Source organism: Cervus canadensis, chromosome 14 (genome assembly GCF_019320065.1).
Source record: "Cervus canadensis isolate Bull #8, Minnesota chromosome 14, ASM1932006v1, whole genome shotgun sequence".
NCBI classification, from domain to species: domain Eukaryota; kingdom Metazoa; phylum Chordata; class Mammalia; order Artiodactyla; family Cervidae; genus Cervus; species Cervus canadensis.
The window spans coordinates 23531673-23552604 of record NC_057399.1 but is presented as its reverse complement, the minus strand read 5'-3'; the positions used below and the strand labels follow the sequence as shown (position 1 = coordinate 23552604).

General features: G+C 36.1%; 2 protein-coding genes across 2 annotated transcripts in view; both read right to left on the bottom strand.

Moving 5' to 3' along the window:
* LOC122453369 (60S ribosomal protein L7-like) overlaps positions 1-20932 on the bottom strand; it is a 683417-nt gene that overhangs the window by 186147 nt on the left and 476338 nt on the right. The window lies entirely within an intron of this gene.
* ALDH1A1 (aldehyde dehydrogenase 1 family member A1) overlaps positions 1-20932 on the bottom strand; it is a 51446-nt gene that overhangs the window by 20977 nt on the left and 9537 nt on the right. Inside the window, exons 2-6 of the mRNA XM_043487365.1 lie at positions 16010-16114; positions 6939-7079; positions 4377-4506; positions 2715-2776; positions 1037-1165 (exon numbers count right to left, since the gene is read on the bottom strand). Of these exons, the coding sequence (XP_043343300.1) occupies positions 1037-1165; positions 2715-2776; positions 4377-4506; positions 6939-7079; positions 16010-16114 (567 nt within the window). The remainder of the gene's footprint in view (positions 1-1036; positions 1166-2714; positions 2777-4376; positions 4507-6938; positions 7080-16009; positions 16115-20932) is intronic.

Here is a 20932-nt window from a genome sequence, read left to right as displayed (position 1 = left end):
TTGGTAAATTACTCACATGGAAGGAAAACAATGTCTTTTATTATCCATTCAGCAAAAATAAGAAGCCAAGGGATGTTAATATTTTTAGCTTCTACCTGTTCATTGTCAGGGCATACTAATTGGTTTGCAAATTCCTATCCACATTATTTAATCAGAAAAAAATGTTAGGTTAAAAATGGTCACTGCATTCATGATCAAGCATCACAAATTGATTCCAATCCCAGTTATAGAATTATCAAGTATAAAGTGTGGCAAATGAAATAGCACATTAAAATTTCATGTTATTTGCATCAAAAGGTCTCACTTTGACATTTCTTTTGCCTACTTTTAATTTGAAGTGAAGAATATTTTTAGGATATGGTTCCAGATTTTCTAAACTTTAAATATCTCAGAACTAATGCTTATTTTTAAAATATTGGTAAGATATAAAGGGACAAGGACAAGAACTTGTTTACAAGAAAAAATATATTAAAACAACCTGGATAGTCAATAAAAATAAATTTTATGTTCTCTTTTGTCAGCTTTTGAGCAAGAAAGTAAATGCAAAAGAAACTGTAATAGAAAAGAGAGTATAAACTTATTCCCTCATGGGTGAATTGTTTAGAAATAATATAGCCCAATGCCACAAGCAAGCTTAGAGGACTCCAACCTTTAGATAGACTAGTTTAAACAAATATGCAGAATTTCCAAGTCATTAATAGCAGTTATCAACCAACTTACATTTCAACATTTGGAAGAAAATCATATCAATTTCAACATGAATTTGCATTTGTGAATGTTGGGCAAAAGAAATAAAAAAGAGCTCATAGGTGACAGTTTGACATGAAGCTTTTGAGTCTGACTTCCTGTCTCCCTTTGGGCAGAGGTTCATTTGGGTTGACTGCCAGAAATCCTTGCCGATAGCCACGTGTAATGTGTCCCCACTGGATAGGCGCTGTTGGCAAATAATGTAGTTTATAGTAGCACCAGATGAGGCCTTCCTACTGTCAATTAGGATTCCTGAGATCTTGCACACATTTTGATTTAGCAAACATACCTCTTTTATTAAAGATCCCATGTGAAGAGCAGTCAAAGGGGTTTGCTCTGCTGGTTTGACAACCACTGTGTTTCCGCAGCTAAGGGCAGGCCCTATCTTCCAGAGGAACATGAGCAACGGGAAATTCCACTAGAAAGCAATATATAATAGATTCTTTGTATTGCTGAAAGCCACATTTGCTAATCTAACTTCTACATTTTATGCTCCCCGTAGATGTTAAATAAGAATTGTGGTAGTTTTTTTTAACCATCTGGTATATCCTAATTAAGTTCATTGCTCAAAGCAACTCATAAATGCTAAAAACAACAACAACAACAACAACAAAAACAAACTGCAAATAAACTAGATACAGGAAGAGAGTAGGAGAAAGTCATAAAATTTTATCAAGAGCTGTTATTTTGAGTTTATTTTCTACCAGGAAAAAAAATCAATGCATGGTTTAGAAAACAAGTCTTACTGTTATATTAAATATAAATATCTGTGTTTAAAAAGTGTAACTATTCCCCACTCCTTAATAGGTCTTTAATTATAACTATTTACCCAATAATAATATTTAGTAATATTTACTTCCACTGAAAATAGCTTGCTAAAGGCAGAAGTCTAAAGTCTGGAGACTGACAGCCTGGTTCAAATCTCAGCTCAGTCACTGAGCAGCCGTATGAATTCAGACACGTTTTATGCACTCTGTATGATTTCATCATCTACACATGCTGTCAACAATTCTCTTTACTTCAGAACGCTGTCCTAAGAATTCATAGAGAAAGTGGTCCAAATGTTTAACATAATGATTGGTTCACCACAGACAAATGGTAAATATTAGCAATTACTATTCAGGATTGTGTAATTTTATGGGTTTTATTGGGAGTTTTGCACTAACAAGCAATTTCATTCAAAACGTTGGTACATGTATATTTTAGTCTCATTGGAGCAAAAGATAGTCATTGCCACTTCCTCATCTAAGAACATCAAGGCATTTTACCATCTGTTTTCTTTTTTTTTTTTTTGGCCTTTTTGAATATGTCATTTAAAGTAAAATCACTGGTAGTCTCCTATTTGTTGGACTTGAAATCTTCATGATTCTGCTTAAACATGGTACTGTCTCAAAGAAGAATATGGAGTATCAAAGCCTTTTATCTAAAGGTAAAATATATTCCATACTGTGCTTCAAATGCCTCTGGCATGGTTTCTTTCATTTAGTTAAGAAATTTCATTCAAGAATTTGAACACTCTGGTTGCTACTATTCTCCAAGCTGAGAAGTCCCAATGCAGGTATGTGAAGTGTTGGAGAGCAGTTGGCCATACTATATACTTCATTAAAATGCCTGGTGTCTTGCACAATGACTGCTTTGCTATGTACATGTTAATCATAGGTCTTAAACAGAGTTTACAATACAGCTTTTTAAAACAAACCTTAGAGGGAAAGGTTAAGATTTGGTGATGCTGTACTATGGAAACACACTCAAGAGATATACCAGAGTATAGATAGGATTTAGATTACCTAGTTCGTATTCAAAGGGTATAGTCACAGAGACACCTAAGTTCAACAATGACTATATTTGCTCCACATTTAGCAAATATCTAAGCATTCATTTGTGCCTGAGAAAACGTCATTACCAAATGAAATAGGATTAGAACTCATTCCTTTTGAGACTGAAAGTTACGTAAGAGAACAACTTACAGGAATGATTTGGCCACACACACCAACAGGCTCACTTCTTGTATATGTAAAAAAGTTTCCATCTGGAAAATAAAATGCACAAACATTTATGGACAAATGTGCTTGACAGTCACAGAATGGTGGGTTGGGGTTGATGTGAGAGGAAGATATAGACAATAATTTAAAAAGAGTTTATATTTCTCATTATTTACAAAATGAAAACCCTCAAATAGGGTAAGCCCTCAAATAGTAATTTGAAATAAGAGGAACCATAAAACTGAGTTAGGTGCACAATTGGAAAAGATCTGAATAATGTTTATTCTTTCTCTGATCCTCCCAGAGGACTACTTTCTAATTCATACTTATCCTCAAAATTTCCTTTCTTTCATGATAAAGGAAATAAAAGGTGTGAAAATAGGAAAGAAACAGAGCTCTGTTTTTGATGACTCTTAAGTTCTACCAGTAATTTTTAAAGTGCCTAATATAATTTAAAAAATAGTAAAATTAAAGCATAGTAGAATTAAAAAATAGCTTTCTATGAGTGGCAAGTTTTTCCCACTGACTTGTTCTAAAAAGTCCTCTTTTTTTTGCCTACCACATGATAAAAGCAAATTCTCTTAATCTATGAAAAAAATGCCAGAAGTAGAAGATATTTCTTTTCAGTCTGTATCTGACTGATTCATATGCCTCAATGAATGACCACATGTGACCTTGATGTGCTCATCCTGAGTTTGCACTATGCTTTGTGATTTGTTCTGTTCTCGTTCCCACAAAAGTTTCCTGGCTGTCATAGCAAGAAGGCCCCTTGTCAAGATGTATTTGTACTCTATATGGCTTCTCCCGTTTTGTCAAAGGGTAAAACAAAAGTTTGTAAAATATCCACAGTTCTTGGTCCCACCATGGTCTTTCTCTTCCCTTTCCACTTTCTGGTGCTCACTTCTAACCTGAGGGCTGCTCCAATTAGATGGAAATGCACATCAGGGCCAGTCCTGGAGGATATTTTGTTTCATAGTCAGTACGTTTATATGAATTAAATTCAGCTCCTGGTGTTTTCCAAATTGATGTTTTTCATATTCTTATCCCATTATGTGCATACTGTATTAAAATACTAAAAAAGCAAACTTACTCACTCACACAAATTCTTAAGCTATAAACATAGGCTCATCTTTCTTTGAAACTATTTGAAACAAATCAATGTGAATTAGTTTGTTTAATTAGCCTGCTTTAACTATACTGAGTTAGACCAGGCACACAGATGACCAGAGTTGACTCATACTGGAACATACAAAGAGGCTTAAATAATTACATTATAGGAAGAATATAAATGTCACCGTTGGAATAAAATCCAAATAAATAATTTTAGAGGCCAGCTTTGAAAAGTTTCCTTAGAGAGACAACTGCTTAAATCAGTAATTGTGGGCATGCAGATGTTCTTACTCTAATATTTTCTAAAATATCTGTAGTGTTATCTTCTTCATGGTTATGCTGAAACAATTTTAAAATCCATATGATGAATCTTAGCAGAACTTCCAGATTCAGAACTGCATTGTCTCAAAGTCAAGAAGAAAATAATTTTCCCCTACTTGGTTGACATCTTTAAAAGGGAGAGTTTGGAATTATTCATCTCTACAGTAATCTCCTCACCCCTACCCTCACTCTGGGTGGTTTCCCAAAGTTACTTACCCATGGGTATCGTACGGCCCTGGATCTTGTCAGCCCAGCCTGCACAGTAGCGTAATGTTTTTATGCAGCCTCCTAAATCCATCAGATATGCATTGGAAAATATTTTTCCACCATTCATTGCCTCCATTGTCTGAAAAAGAGATCATCCCAAGTCTAAAGTTCCATAGAAATTTTAGATTAAAAAGATAGTCAATATTTCATCACTTCATGGCAAACAGATGGGAAACTGGAAACAGTGACAGACTTTATTTTCTTGGGCTCCAAGTCATTCAGATGGTGACTGTAGCCATGAAATTAAAAGACGCTTGCTTCTTGGAAGAAAAGCTATGACCAACCTTGACAGCATTTTAAAAAGTAGAGACATTACTTTGCCGACAAAGGTCTATATAGTCAAAGCTATGGTTTTTCCTGTAGTCATGTATGGATGTGAGAGTTGGACTATAAAGAAAGCTGACAGCCAAAGAATTGATGTTTTTGAACTGTGGTGTTGGAGAAGACTCTTGAGAGTCCCTTGGACTAAGAGGAGATCAAATCAGTCAATCTTAAAAGAAATCAGTCCTGGATATTCATTGGAAAGACTGATGCTGAAGCTGAAACTCCAATACTTTGGCCACCTGATGTGAAGAACTGACTCATTGGAAAAGACCCTGATGCTGGGAAAGATTGAAGGCAGGAGGAGAAGGGAACAACATAGGATGAGATGATTGGATGGCATCACTGACTCGACAGACATGAGTTTGAGCAAGCTCTGGGAGTTGGTGATGGACAGGGAAGCCTGGTGTGCTACAGTCCATGGGGTTGCAAAGAGTTGGACACAACTGAAAGACTGAAATGAACTGAATTATTTTGAATAGTCATGTGCTAGGGAATTTTGAAAATACTGGAAGAAATCCTGTGAGCGATCTTATGTAACTTCCTTTTTTAAAAAAGGAGATTAAAAAAGACAGTTAGAATGACTTGCTTAAGGACATAAGATCTGGGTAGAAAAGGTATTGAGATTCTGGTTTCTAAACTTTAGTGCCCTTCCGTCTCATTCTGAACACCCCTAGTAAATCAACTTTCCAGGAATTGGTCACAATTTGATATCTGCACAGCTTGTGAGAGTGGTGCTTTGTCTGTAGTTAGATCAGGGTTCCAACAAGATTTTACTTGTTGCATGATACAACAGCAGGTATCTATTTACTGTCAGTGACCATTAATAATGCCTCAATAATCATTTTTAAATTTTTACATTGCATGTGGATATTCTCATACAATTCACACAAACTTAAGTGACCTCTAGATTTTTTTTTAATCCATAAGTTTTCTTCAACAAAATTCTGAATTGTGAAACTCTGAGTTTTGTCACTAATACCATAATTGTTTGAATGGTTAGGCTGTAAAGTTCAACATTTTCTAGTCTAGTGCCCTAATGGTTTTAGGATGACTATCTCTTCTTTTCCTCCTTTTCTTAAGCAGAACTTTTAAGACTTTGGGGCCTGATGTTCTACTGATGCAAGAATGTACAGGTGATAAACTCTTAAATCAGTCCCTTATCTGTTGTACAATATTCTGTCTCTGTAATTCACAGATTAAATAAATTAAGGAAACCAAGTTTAAACATATTCTGCTTTCTTCCTGTAGGACATTTCAGTTAGTGTTATATTGTGTATAACTTCTAATTCCATACTTTTGCATATTTTATGCTGAATCTTTGATTGGATAATAACACTTTGATTAACTATAATTAACAATGTTGATTTAGAAAAGAAAGCCTTCCTGTTACTGCAAGTTAATGTTCTAAAGGTAGTAAAAGCTTACTCTGAAATCTTCTGTTGCTGTTGCTTTGTGTTAAATTGGCTTCTCAAGGAGAAAACAAGGAAACACCCCCTACCCCCATTTTATGTGCTAATCCATATAACCGCTGAAATTTTTTTTTAAAGGTGTATACATAAAAATGACATTTTTTTAAACACATGAATGGATTTTTCTTTATTACTCTCTCACCTACAAAAAGAATATAATTTAATCAAGACCATTGTGAATGTGTATCAGTTCATTTCAGAAAGGGAAAAAGTGTCCACTTATTAAATGTTTTGGTGGGCTAAGACTGGAGAAATAAGAGTCATTTTAAAGAAATATTCTGGGCACCTTTAACAAACTCCATGAGATTTTTTTCACTCAGAGTTCAGTAGTCAAGTAAGTTCAAGAAAGCCAGTCTATAATCCTAGAATCTTCATGCTGCAGATGACCTTGTTAAAGACTCAGAAATTCTACAGTTAGGAAAGAAATTTGTTTAATTTGTTTTAACTCAGAATCTGCCAAAGTTTAGACTGTTTTGGGAGTGGACATTAACATCATCTAGAACCCGAGTGCAGGGTACTTACCGTCTGAGAATAAGCTCAGTGGTATGGTTCATATACAAGAACTGGTAGAAGTTTTTGCTTTGTTTGTAGAAAGTATATTGTTGTTATTGTTGTTTAGAGAGTATGTAGTGACCACTAACAACAAAACAACTTACCAATCCAAACCATGAATGCTTTCTAGAGATTTTGAATTCTGCCCAGCTCAGTTAATACCCACCGCCAGAAGCAGACGATCTCTTTCAATTAAGTCAGCCAACTTGTTTATCAGCCGTCCTCTCTCTGAAGCATCCATAGTACGCCATGGAGAGCCGATCTGAAAAGCTTGTCTTGCAGCCTTCACTGCTTTGTCAACATCCTCCTGCAAGTCAAAGTGAATTCAATTAGTGGGCTAAATATATTCATAAATCCAATGGTAATAACCATATAAAATAGACTGGAGTTCCTCATAAGCTGTGTCTTCATCAGCTCAAAGTCCAGCACATTGTACAGACTCAACTACTGTGTATTAGAATTAGACCTGCTGCCTACTTTTTGGAATGATGAGTGCTATATACAAAGCACATGCATGATTTCCTAGAATAGAAATATTATATTTTAATAGTTGCTATCATTGGAGTGTTTACCTTATATCAGGTAATGTTCTAATTGCTTTATACATATTAACTCATTTAATTTTCAATAGTTTTATGAGACAGATAAATTCCCTATTTTACAGATGAGGAAACTGAAGCAAAAAGGAAGGTTGAGATTTGCCCAAGCTCCGTAGCTGAAAGTGGCTGAACTGTTTTAAACAGAGCCCAGCTGGCTGTAGAATCTCTGCTCTTCGCCACTATATTTTACTGTTTTGGTGACTGGGTTGCCAAAAGTTGCAGGGAAAATCAAGATCTAAAACACTGAGTATCTTCTTGGATCTCTGTTGATTTTATGGACTCTGCACTCTCATGAAGAACCTACTAAAGGGTGAATAAGAACTGTGTTTCGCTGTTGAAGAGAAAAATTTATAAACATGTCCTCAGTCCTCTTGTTCAGAGGGGAAAAAAGACACAGAGGCATAGGGGCTGGTATAAAGAAGGGTCGGTAGATTACAACCTCTCATTTCCCAACTAGGTGCAGAGAGATCCTTTCTTTCTTTCTTTCTTTCTTTTTTTTATATTTTGCCCCCTCATTTTATTTTTTTTCCATTTATTTTTATTAGTTGGAGGCTAATTACTTTACAAGAGAGATCCTTTCAATCCCTAAATAGGTAAAGAAGTGAGTTTCTTACTATTAAGGCTCTGCTTTAATTATATTAATTCAAACAAAAGTAATCAAGAAATTTCACACTCAGTCTAGGTTTCTTGTCTTCATTCATGTGTCTTTACTCACACCTTTTCCTAAACTGGTTTATTCCTCCTGTTCTCTCCTACTCTGCCTCAGTTAGATACTCTCTCCCCAACCACTCACTCCCATAGATCTTTGTTCAGATCCCACGTGAGCTCCTATAGAATCCATCTACTCCCAAAATCACCACCTCTTCCATTACTACTTCATGTATCCTTTTTCCTTCCCCCATCAAATCAGTTGCAAACACTTTAAACACATAGATTATCCCAGTGTTCTTTTGTATATCAGTCTGGTCACTATGTGAAGCTATATAAGCTCCACAAATCATGGTACCTCTTAGGCCAGTGTGTTTTCTTTTGGGTAGGAATGATAGTTTCCTGAAAGAAACTGAAGAGAAAATTGTTCTATTTTTTTTTAATTGCCCAAATTAAACTAAACCCATTCAACAATGGTATCTTCCCTTGGGGAGGCATGGATCTCAGATTAATATTCCCTGTCTTTGATTATATTTAGTTAAGAAGTCCCAAACTGGAAATTCCTTGGTGGTCCAGTGGCCAAGATTCTACTCTTCTACTTCAAGGGGCACAGGTTTTATCTCTGGTTGAAGAACTAAGATCCAGTGTAGTGTGGCCAAAAAATAAAAAAATAGAAGTCGTCCCAGACTTACAAGTCTGCAAATTAAAATAGAAGCTAAGTAAATTATTTTTACCTTTATTGCTACACTAAGATGATCTTGGGCCAGAGGAATATTTTAGAAGCATAATCTGGTCTAAGTGATAATATTATCACAATACAGACTACAAGCAAATATTCTTTCACTGTAAGCATCATACACTTGTATATATTACTGTTTAACTTTTGAGGGAATGATGATTATATACAATAAAATACATGTATTTTATACTCTCCATTCCTAATAAATGCATATATACATATATATATATATATACATATATAGTTCATATTTTGAGCATTCAGTTAACCACATTGATTACTTATATTTAGACATTGTTTTAGGCCATAGGTTCTCACCTTCTCCAAATTATTTTGGAAGAGTGCTGTTGAAAAACATCAAAGGCAAACTGCAAGAATCCGAAATTGCCAGCATGATCTGTAGATACCACAGCTTATAAAATACATGCTCTGTGTTTAAAAAGGTCTGTATGACACAGCTTTCACTGGGATCCTTCTGCTCAGTGTTCTATCATCAGCCTTAGCCAAATATGGTTTATCATAGGCATCCTGGCCTCTCAAAGGGATATGGAATAATTGGCTTCAAGACAAGTCACTCTGCCATATGGAAAATATGTTCCTGGAGAAAGCTGCTATAAATAAGGGCAGTTTTGTGGTTATGTTCTTTAGATCATGCTTCTCCTTTTCTCATATATTTTATCTTTCAGGCACAGAAATAGAGTAATGGTAGTTAATATATAGCTCTGGAACAAAACAACCCAGATCTGAATTCTGGTTCCTCACCTATTAACCATGTAAGTTTTGAAGTATCCATCTATTCATCCATTTATGATTTGCTAAACACTGTATTCTGTAGCATTCCTATCAGGTTGCTAACGATAAAATAGTGAAGTAAAGAGACTGACCGTTTGAAAATCCTAATTGTGTGGGAGAAACATACAACCACATAATCACGTCATTATTATAAACCATGAGAAATTTGGTTCAGTTCATTCCGAAGTGAACTATATTGTTACATGACTTCTCTAACCTTCTGTTTTCCTATCTTTTTAAAAAGAACATTTATTAATTTAGGCTGTGTCGGGTCTTAGCTGTGGCGTGTGGGGTCTTTTGCTGTAGCACACAGATACTCTAGTTGTGGCACACAAGCTCAGTAGTTATGGCATGGGGGCTTAGTTGCTCTGCTGCATGTGGGATCTTAGTTTCCCAACCAGGCATTGAACCTGTGTCCCCTGCATTGCAAGGAGGACTCTTAACCATTGGACCACCAGAGAAGTCCCTTCTTATCTTTAAAATAGGGATAATTTACCTCACGTGCTTCCCAGGTGGCTCAGTGGTAAAGAATTTGCCTGCCCAAACAGGACACGGGCTCATTCCCTCAGTCGGGAAGGTCTCTTGGAGAAAGAAATGGCAACCCACTCCAGTATTCTTGCCTGGAAAATTCCATGGATGGAGGAGCTTAGCAGGCTACTGTCCAGGGGCTTGCAAGGAGACGGATACCACTCAGTGACTAAACCACCACCATAATTTACCTCATGGAGTTGTGTTGAAGACTAAATAAGGTGATACCTGAAACATTTTCTGTGTGACAGACATTATGCTAAATGTTCATTAAGTGGCAGTACGTTCTATTGGAGTCGGAGCAAGTCAAAACAAACCTAACTCTCAGCAATTCTAGTGTATTTTAATCCTTCCTTTCAGTTTTCACTGCCTGTATTATTTTAGGCTATCATCTTGCATTGTTGCTAACCCTCCTAAGTCCATTCTCCTCTCCTCAGGTTGTTGGCCTACTGCGTGCTTAGTCGCTCAGTTGTGTTCAACTCTTTGCGACTCCATGGGCTGTAGCCTGCCATGCTCCTCTGTCCATGGGATTTCCCAGGCAAGTATACTGGAGTGGGTAAACACTTCCTCTTCCAGGGGATCTTCCCAACCCAGGGATCAAACCTGCATCTCCTGTATTGGCAGGTAGATTCTTTAGCACTTAGCTACCACTTTGTGGTCTTGCCTATTACTACCAGGCTAATCTTCCTCAAATAATTTGACTATATCACTTTCCCTTCCCAGTATTTGCAAATGCTCCCTTTTGTCTACAGTCCTGAAGCTAGTCTCCTCTTTCTGATTTTCAAGGCCTAGCATTTTGGGGTCTAAGTCACCTGCTCAAACTTGTGTTTATACGTTTTCTACCCTAGGTAGCCCTCTATTTCTCACATTTGCTTTTGTAATTTTCCTTCCAGAATGTTCTCCCAGCTCATCCCTTCCTTTCAAAATCCTTTTTATTCTTTAAGACCCAGCTCAAATATCACAACCTACCTAAACCTTTGCCAAACTAAACCAACTTGATGATAGCTACTAGTTAAGAGCTTACTAAGCTCCTGGCACTATGCTACTGCTGTAGTTAAGCCATCACAGACTTGGTTTTATAGGACATGAGATGTAGCAACAGTAGAACCAAAATTTGATTCCAAATCTGACTCCAAAATCCAGTTTTAGGATAGCCTCAAAGCTATCCTGATAATGATCTCCTTTGCAACAAATATTTACTGCTACCTCTAGTATAAGCTATAATATTTCTTACTCTTTGGGTCTACGATAGGCAGTTAATAAATATTTAAACATTTTATTATGTATCTTGTCCAACTCTTTGTGACCCCATGGACTGTAGCCTACCAGGCTCCTCTGTCCCTGGAATTTTCCAGGCAAGAGTACTGGAGTGGATTGCCATTTCCTTCTCCAGGAGACCTTCCCAACCCAAGGATTGAAGCCGGGTCTCCTGCATTGCAGGCAAGACACTTTACCGTCTGAGCCACCAGGGAAGCCAGCAGGGATGTATCTTATGATGAGTTTTCATTATGTTACGTTGATTTTATATAAGGGTGCTCCTTATATAAATAATCTTCTTGTATTGATATTTACAAAATAATTCATATCTTAATTGATTCCATTACATAGCACAGCTTTTACATTAATCAAACCATTAGGTATAGAGGTTTTTAAAAAATTATTATTATTATTATCCCAAGACTATTATTGCTTGGATTTTTAATCCAGGACTAGCATATCCAAAGATATAATTTTTAAATAACCAGAAAGCAATTTGATACATTAACTCAAATTTTCTACCATCAGTAGTGCTTTTACCTGATAGTGTTTAAAGTGTTCCTTTTTTAACATAAGGGACCACAAGTTGAACAGAAGAAGTTAAGGAAGGACTGAACTCATCCATTGCTGCCAGACCACGCATTTCCATATTACATGCATCCATATTTGGAGAAAATAGTTAGCAGACCAGTTTTACACCTGTCACAGACACTTACTGTAATGGACATTTACTTTTATCCCCACCAATTATTTGCTAGGTCATGCTGTAGTATTAAAAGCAGCTTGTGGGATTAGGCGATATAGCCTAAAAGAGCCACTGAAGTGAAAAGAAAACAGTTCCCACCCACATCTGTGCTTTGCTTTGTAACCTCCATTTGTTCTTGCCCCTCCTCCTCTCTTTATAATACCATTGAAAGGCTGTATGTAGCCCATTGTTAGCTCCATTCTACTCATAAATTAAATCCTTAAAACCTCTTGGCTCATTATCTAAAGAGTCAGTTCCAGAATATTAGGTTTACTGTGACCCTGTAATTTACTAGATTTGTACCTTCACTAAGCAACGTTAGAAGTTACTATACATTTGTCGGCAAACTTGTGAGAACAGCAATAATTATTTTAAAAACAAAAGCTGGTAGATTATTTCAGAAAAGAATATGATGACAAGAGCACTGGATCTTAAGCAAACAGTTGCTTGCTATGGACAGTTTATACCATAAACAGTCTAACTTGAGAGATAAGTATTCAGCCAACTCCATTAGCACAGTGACCTGATTTGAAGCTTTGTTGGACGTTAATGAATGTTTTTAATCTACATTTGCACAGACAGTTCTTCTCTTCGACAAGCAGCAGGAACCGTCAATAAGCAGAGAGCAAATGGATAATAGGTATTTCTAAAGCTTCAGGTGTGATCATCAGCTTTCCCTCTCCACTTTAGAAAGAGGGTAAATCTCACCAAGGATGCCAAGTCCTCAGATGGCCTGACAAGGTTTCACCTGGAATTCCAGGCACAGATTGTTTTACTGAGGAAACTCATCCCAGAAGATAGGGGCAAAGTGAGATGTCCAAGGCCCCAGGGCTAAAGAATTAAGAAAAGTTTTTTTCTTTCACTGATGCAAACTGCAAACGGTTCTGCGGTCTCCCTCCTGAGAGGCAGGGACACCTCTGGAGAGGAGTCCCAACCATCCGGGGCTCAACTCTGCCCTCAGCTTGCCTGTTGTTGCTTTTCCCACCTCTTCAGGGTTGTCAGAGCCACTCAAGCAACTAGGATATTTGAGGTCATGTGATGCTGGTTGGGGGCTTCCCCGGTGGCTCAGTGGTCAAGGATCCACCTGCAATGCAGGAGCTGCGGGAGAGGCAGATTCGATCCCTGGATTAGGAAGATCCCTTGGAGGAGGGAATGGCAACCTGTTCCAGTATTCCTGCCAGGAAAATCCCACTGAGCCTGGTGGGCTACAGTCCACAGGGTTGCAAAGAGTCAGACATGACTGAAGTGATTTAACACGCACAGAATGCTGGGGAGATCTCTAGGAGTCTCTGATTAAAAGCTGTTTTTCTTTATTGAATGTGAAGAACCAGTTTTTCTCTTATTTCTGGGAATGGCTCATGGGACCCAGGGTTCTGAGTTTCCTGAATACTTTGCCAGGGATCATCAGCATTTCTCTGCCTTAGTTCCGTCTTGTGCCATTTCAGAGAGATGCAGAGTGATTGTCTTAGCACCAGTTTCCAATCATTAACTTCCTTACTTGTCAGAACCCCTGCCTCCTGTTAAATGTTAACAACACCTGAGAGGAGATACAACTTATGATTTAATATATTTGTTCAGTGGTTCTCAAAGCGTATTCCCTTATCCTGATCCCAACAACATCAGCTTCAGCTAAGAATTTGTCAGAAGTGCAGGTCCTCAGATCTCACTCTAGATTATTGAAACAAACTTTGGGATAGGTGGGGCTCAAGGATCAGTGTTTTAATAAGCCTCCCAGGAAATTCTAAAGCATCCAAAATTTCTAGAATTACTGCTTTAGTCAGTAGTTAATTTAGTACTAGATTTCTGAGATGTATGAAATATGTGGAAACAAAACTTGATGAAAGAGTAAATTATTTCATTTATTCATTACTTATAGTGTGTTAGATACCATGGGCATAAAGATAAGATGTAGTGTCAATTTCTACAAGAAGCATATTGTCTCGAACAAATTAACCAATAAGCAATAAAACACAAGGTTTAGAATATACATAAATGTGGTGTTCTATGATGCCATAGACGAGAGCAATTCTACCTGAAAAGGTTAGAAAACGCTTAAAGAAGTGTGAAACCTATAACAATGGAAGCTTTGTTGTATGCCTGGCACTATTAAAACACTTCAATTACTTGTTTTCTTCTTATTTGTTTATTTTTTTTTTTCAGTTCTTTTGTGAGGAGGGCAGTCAACCACAAGGTATGTGGGAGCTTAGTTTCCTGACCAGGAATTGAACCTGCACCCCATGCATTGGAAGCATGGAGTCTTAACCACTGGACCACCAGGGAAGTCCCCCATGTTTTCTTAAATTCCCCCAAGTTTTTCCTATCTCCCTCTTTTATAGAAAAAGGAATAGAAGCTCCAAAAGGTTAAATGATAAATGCAGCTGTGGCTCTCTTGTGCTCTTATCACAGATGATGACTTGAACTTGGTCCCAAGGACAGCACCATGGCCATCGTCTAGAGGCAGTGACCAACATGCGATGTTCAGGGCATGATAAAGGTTGGAACTCCTACACTGATAGGGAAAAATGGAAGCCAGAAGCAAAGATTTTTTCCCCCAGAGTCAATGAGAAGCCCTTGACGAATTTATGCGTGGATGAACTCTGGTATATAGAAAGTGAAATCTGAAAGCAGATGACATGTGTCTCCATTCTATTTTGCTTCTACTTCTCAAGCTGTTGACTCCTCTGTCTAAACTCTACATTCTTACCCCTCATGGCATGGGTCTTATTTCTTCTGATAATACTGCAACATGAATCCAGGGCCTTTCCTAAATCCTAAAGAGCCCTTCAGGTCTATCACTGTTTTCAAATAGGTTTGCAAGGTGTAATGTCTTGAGATTAGTTGATTGGGAAGAAGATACGGAAAGATTGGAGAAAGGACAAGAACACACGACTGCTGCCATGAACTGAACAGTGTTGAGAGTAGTATTATCCTTGAGTTTGGCTGAGTTTTCACCTTCCAATAAGTAGTCTTTTCATGTAGCAAAATAATTAACCTCTTTATATCTTACATGACAGAAATTAAAATCTTGATAAGAGCTAGACAACTAAGGACCAGAAAAATCTTTTCAAATTAGACCATATTCTTTTTAAGATATGTGTTCATATAAAAATTCTGAAGGCTTTTAATCTCTTCACTCCCTGACCTATTTAATATTACCCTCTCTTACTTTAATAATATTCACAAAGAAAGAGAGTAGCCCTGCCAGTCACAGGTTCTGGAGTCAGAAGCACAGCATTTGAATGCTGATTTCATTATTTATTAGCAATATCATCTTGAGTAAATTACCCTTTTATTTCTGCTATTGTATCATCATTTGTAAAAGTGGCTAGCAGTAGTACATAGGGTTACACTGTATACTAATTTTTTTAAAAATCAGTATTAAAAATTATCACCATAAAAGTTAGCTTTTGTTGTTACATTATTAGCTAGAAGGAAACAACACAATTTGTGATTCAACTTAAATCCTTTAAAATTCAGTTTTTTAGGTACTAATTAATGCTAATTCAATTATTGTTAATGCAATGACTTGGCAATCTATTGTTACTAAATTCCTGTATTAAAAATTTTTTTTAGTTTCTTTTTGTCACTTAAGAAAAATGTTTTATAGAAATAAAGGATTTCTCCGCTTTTTAAACCTATGACCACTCACTTCATACGCAGTCTGTTCATACAATAAATATAGACACTATTTCAATTGAAAAACAAGCAAGGAAAATAATATGAAAAGAATCTCCACATGCAGAAGAATAGGTTCATCATTATTACGTGACTATTGAGTACCCTTTATGTACCAAGAATATTTCCCCAGATGCCCTGGAAACCATATTTTCATGACATGACTATTTGAAGATGGAAGAGGGGTTAGGTACTCAGAATGGTGAGAAACAAAGAAACCTGGCATAAAATGCAAATAGTGTTACAAAACTCACCTTATCTCCTTCTTCCACCTCACAGAGTTTCTCCTCAGTTGCGGGATTAAAGACTGGAAATTTCTTACCACTCACTGAACTATGCCATTCATTGTTTATGAAGATCTGTAGGCAGAAGGTAAGTAAAAAGGCATTTAAATATCCAGCCAATTTCAGAAACTTTTTATAAACTTAAACTAAAGCACTAAGTAGAACCAATGTTTCAACCTCACTTCCCTCAGCTACTTGCCTTCTCCAGGAATTTTTTGACTGTTTAAAACATTTTACACACAAACACACACATGCATGCATATATAACACACTAAAATAAAGTAATACTTTACAATTTCACTAAGATATGAGGTCATTTAAAGAACAGAAAATACAGACTGGAGAAAACAAGTCAGAAAAAGATGCTGTTATCTTAAATAACCATGAATTTGAGGCAAGAGTGAAGGCTTAATTGGGCTTGATCTTTATGAATCATTGTCTGTTTTCCACTTCAGATTCTGAACATGCTCATCTTGGGCTACTGGTGATTTGGTATGGTAAGTGACTATTTTCTGATCCTTTAGTTTACTGTCTTAAAAGTAGCCTGAGGGAGGACTTTCAAAGAAGATTGCTTAGGAAAAAAATCAGTTAGTGACATTTTTCCATCGACTTTTTAAAGACATAAGGGTTTCATTCTTCTTTTTAAAAGGTTATCTAGTAAATTATTTGTCCTCAGATGAAATCAGGTACTAGATTTCCTAGTTCTATCTATGAGAAAGAGACCTGCATCTAAAGAAACAGGGGGTCCAGAAAATAATTGAATTTTGTTCTGTGTACACAAAGAGTAAGAATATTAAGAAGTGTTAGTACGTCATTTTAAAAGTCTGTTTCAATTTTTGCAATACTGAACTTAACATTTCTTTATGGAAACTATAATACCTTTGATATCTCATTCATCTTTTCACAGAATAAAAATATCTTATGTAGCCAAATTAAGAAGTACTATTTTTGTGATGAATAAAGTTATGTTTTATTTCTGACAAAAGCTAGAATTTCTTCTATCTCCTCTCATCCCATTATTTCTTGTTTATTCTCTTTTTTTCTTATTCATTATTGAAATACAAAAAAATCATAAGTACAGTGTTGAATATTATGTATTGTGACATCCTGTTAGATTATTTTTACAATATGAACTAGTTTAATTCTAAGCCACAGGTAATTGACCCATGAAATTTAACATGAAAGGCGACATACACAGTGTATCTGTAATATATACCTTAACTCAGACATCTCCTCTTAACTTGATATTTAAAGATTAGTTATTAATTGTGCAACTCTGAGGGAGAATGTATTGAAACACTACCCCTCAAGGTTTAAATTGGTTGTTATGCTAAATACAAATTACTGAACTATTTAAGATTTCCCAGTGACAACTCTCAAGATTATACATTGTTGATTTAAATATTTATATTGTGTATATTTGAAATAAAAGTAGTCTTTTAAATTAACCTGTGAGTTTGCACTGACTTAGCTATTCTGTGCAGTGTCCAAATTTAGCTTAACATTCTGTCAAATTAATAAGATATATATTACTATATATCACAAAATGCTTACATATAATTAATTCTATATTCTGTGATTTACAAGATTGTTACCAAAAAAAAAAAAAAATTATTACAAAAGCATTCCCTGTTCTCCTACACATCTACTATAAAGCTTGTCACTTTTTTAAAAACTCATTTTTAAATGTCTGCCTTTCCTCTTAAGCTGTAAGTTAAGATAAGGTCAAGGACAGTGTGTGTCTGTTTCTCTGATTTATCCTCAGAACAGAAAAATCCCAGCCAAAGTGTTCAGCACAATCCCAGCCCTCAAGCGATCTTAACCTCAGTGAAGAGTGAAAAACTCTTAACTAAATAACTTAAAAATTGAATCAAAGAACCTAGAATCCAGTAGTTACATATGGGTAGGATCTATAATATTCTGCACATGTGTCCACTCTGATATTTTGACTTGCTAAAAAAAAACAAGAGGAAGGATATGTCTCCTTATTTGCCTATTCATGCCAATGTAACCTATGTATTTGGAGGAGTTCCAAAGAATTGTAGTGCTAGCCTGGAACTGACAGGAAAAAGATGTGGACATGAATAATTAAAAGGGGAAGTTGTACAAAGCAGTTCAGATAAAGAGAATAGATGTCCAAAGACACAAATATGGAAGTTTGAGAAAGATAGAAGTATCAAGAAAATCCTTGTTTCTCTGATAGGGTAATATAATACAGATGAAGACCATAAAATTCCTATTAACCTCTAAGAAAAAATATAAACATCTTAGTTGAACTTAAAGAAAAATAAATTTAGATTACAACTACTGCCTTGCTCAACATCTTTTGGAGTGAATCAGCATTGTAGCTATTTTTTTTTATTTACAATATTTTATTTAATGATAAAATTCATTTTTAAAAGATGGCTGAGGGAGAAATAAAAAACTGTTATACCATTATTGTAAACATAAGATTTAAATATTCAATGAAATTTATCTTTAGATACTAAGAAAAGTTAGAGGAAATTTATGATGAACAAGAAAATATCATCAACTTATAGTCATAGCTTAATTGTGCATAGAAGCCTTGCTCTGATTGCTTATCCACTTTTTACCCTAGATGAAGTTTAAATGGTTTTAGCCTACTTGTGAAAATCAAATCTACTTTCAAAGGATAAACATTTATTATCTTTCGATAGCAAAGACATTAAAAGTAATTTGTTCTAAGTTCTAAAGGCAAATTTGAGTGAAATTCTTCCTTTTTTGGCCTAACAACAAATCTTAATCTCGTACAAATAGTTGAAACAAGTGTAGATACCTAAAATTGACTGCTTTGAAAGAAACAAACACTAGGCTGAATGTGTAAATTTTGGTATGTTTGCTAAAGAGTCCTTCACTATATATTATCTTTTTTTCCCTGAAGTTATTGTAGACTTTGCAGTTCATATTCTTCAAGTTTACAGTGTTTTCTTTCTTATGTCTTTAGCCCTATTTTTCCCCCAAGAGATCACTGGGAAGCACCTTAATCAAAGTGTCCCAAGTTCAGCTCATTGTCATGTCTAGCTTTACACTGCTCTCACTGCAAACTAAGGTTTTAAAACTTGTTCTTGCATTCTGTCTCTCTCTGTCTCTCTCTCTCTCACACACACACACACACGTACACCTTCCCTCTTCTGTTAAAGACACACAGAACCCCTACTCATCCTTTTTTATCACTGTGTTCTATGCTACCTGGAGAAGGGAAAGTCTACCCCCTCCAGTATTCTGGCCTGGAGAATTCCATGGACCGTATAGTCCGTGGGGTCTCAGAGTCGGACATGACTGAGCAACTTTCACTCACTCACTCACTCTATATGATCATAAAAAAGAAAAACAAAAAAACCTTTCCCTGTTCTCCCTGCCCCCTATCTCTGCCTAATTGATTTTTCATCTTATAATCTTCCTAAGAAAAACCAGTTCAAATTGTGGTACCTTCTCAGAACATGTAGGTTGTTCTCCCTTCTCAAACTCTTCATCATGGGGTTCGAGGTATGTCACCACTTGTCCCCAAGATCATTTTCCAACCTTTTATCCCACTCTTTCCCCTTTGTTTCAGCCTCATTCTACTTTGTTTCTCAGACTGGAGTTTCATTATTTTCTTCTCCTCATACTTCAAATCTTTTAAAATGCCATTTCCTCCTGAGGAGTTGGTCCAGTTGGATTTAACCTCTTTTTTTTCTTTTCTCTTTCCTAACATAGCATTTTTATCCTACTAATAAATTACTTATTATGTTTTGTTTTGAATTAAAGCTAGCTATCTACACATCAGCTCATCAGATAACAAACAGAAACTAAAGACATCATGTTATTTGCCCTAGATTCTTTAGCCAGCCTTGCAAATTTCTAATTCTGCATTTTCTCTACTCTAAAGATAGTATGACCTCCTCCAATTTTACATCTCTAAACTAAGAGAGCACAAAGTCTCCCCCATCAGAAATATGCCCAGAACTCCACCCCTCCACAGTGCAATTTCACCAAAATTCTAATAAAAAGAAGGTACAGAATGTATTGTGTTTTGTTAGGCCCGTGGTGAAGCTTTTCATCTCCCACCTAAGTCCTCTTACACTGATAATTTGTGGTTTCAACTTTTCAATAATATGCTCTCAATATATTACAACTTACTTTTTTTAAAAATTTATTTTAATTGAAGGCTAATTGCTTTACAATATTATAGTGGTTTTTGCCATACATTGACATGAATCAGCCATGGGTGTACATGTGTTCCCCATCCTGAACCCCACTCTCATCTCCCTCCCCATCCCATCCCTCAGGGTCACCCCAAAGTATTACAAATTATTTTAATCCCTTCATACATTCTCTTTGGTGAAAGAACCATTATAATATGTATGTACCATCTATTTTCATTATCAGACTCTTGTATTTAAACTGTACATAAAACTCCCTTTTCAGATTAAAGTCAGTGAATATTTTGTAAATGAGCATTAAAGTAAGAACAGAAGCTTATCTATCCTCCTCCAGGCTACTAAAGAGATCAGTGGCAGATGATCTCAAATTACCAGCAATTACTCTGCACCTTTAATATAGGGGAACACAGTGAACTTAATTTTTGTTCGAATTTGTGCTTACATTCATATGACACAAATGGTCGCTTTTGTTTTATCAGAAAATTGTTGGTCAGATAATGAGTAGACACCTGAGAAATACTCTGTTAGTAATAGGGAAACATGGAAGATTAGTGAGCTATGACCCTGCTTCCAAGTGGCTGTGATCTAAAAGGAGAGTATATTACATCATGATCAGTCAGTAAAGAATTGAAGATTGTAGAGTGCAATGGCCAAAGCAGTGCTTTAATTAGTAAGTTGCACAGAGAAACTCATAGAAGAAAGGAGCATGGCCTAGAAGAATGCAGCCTTG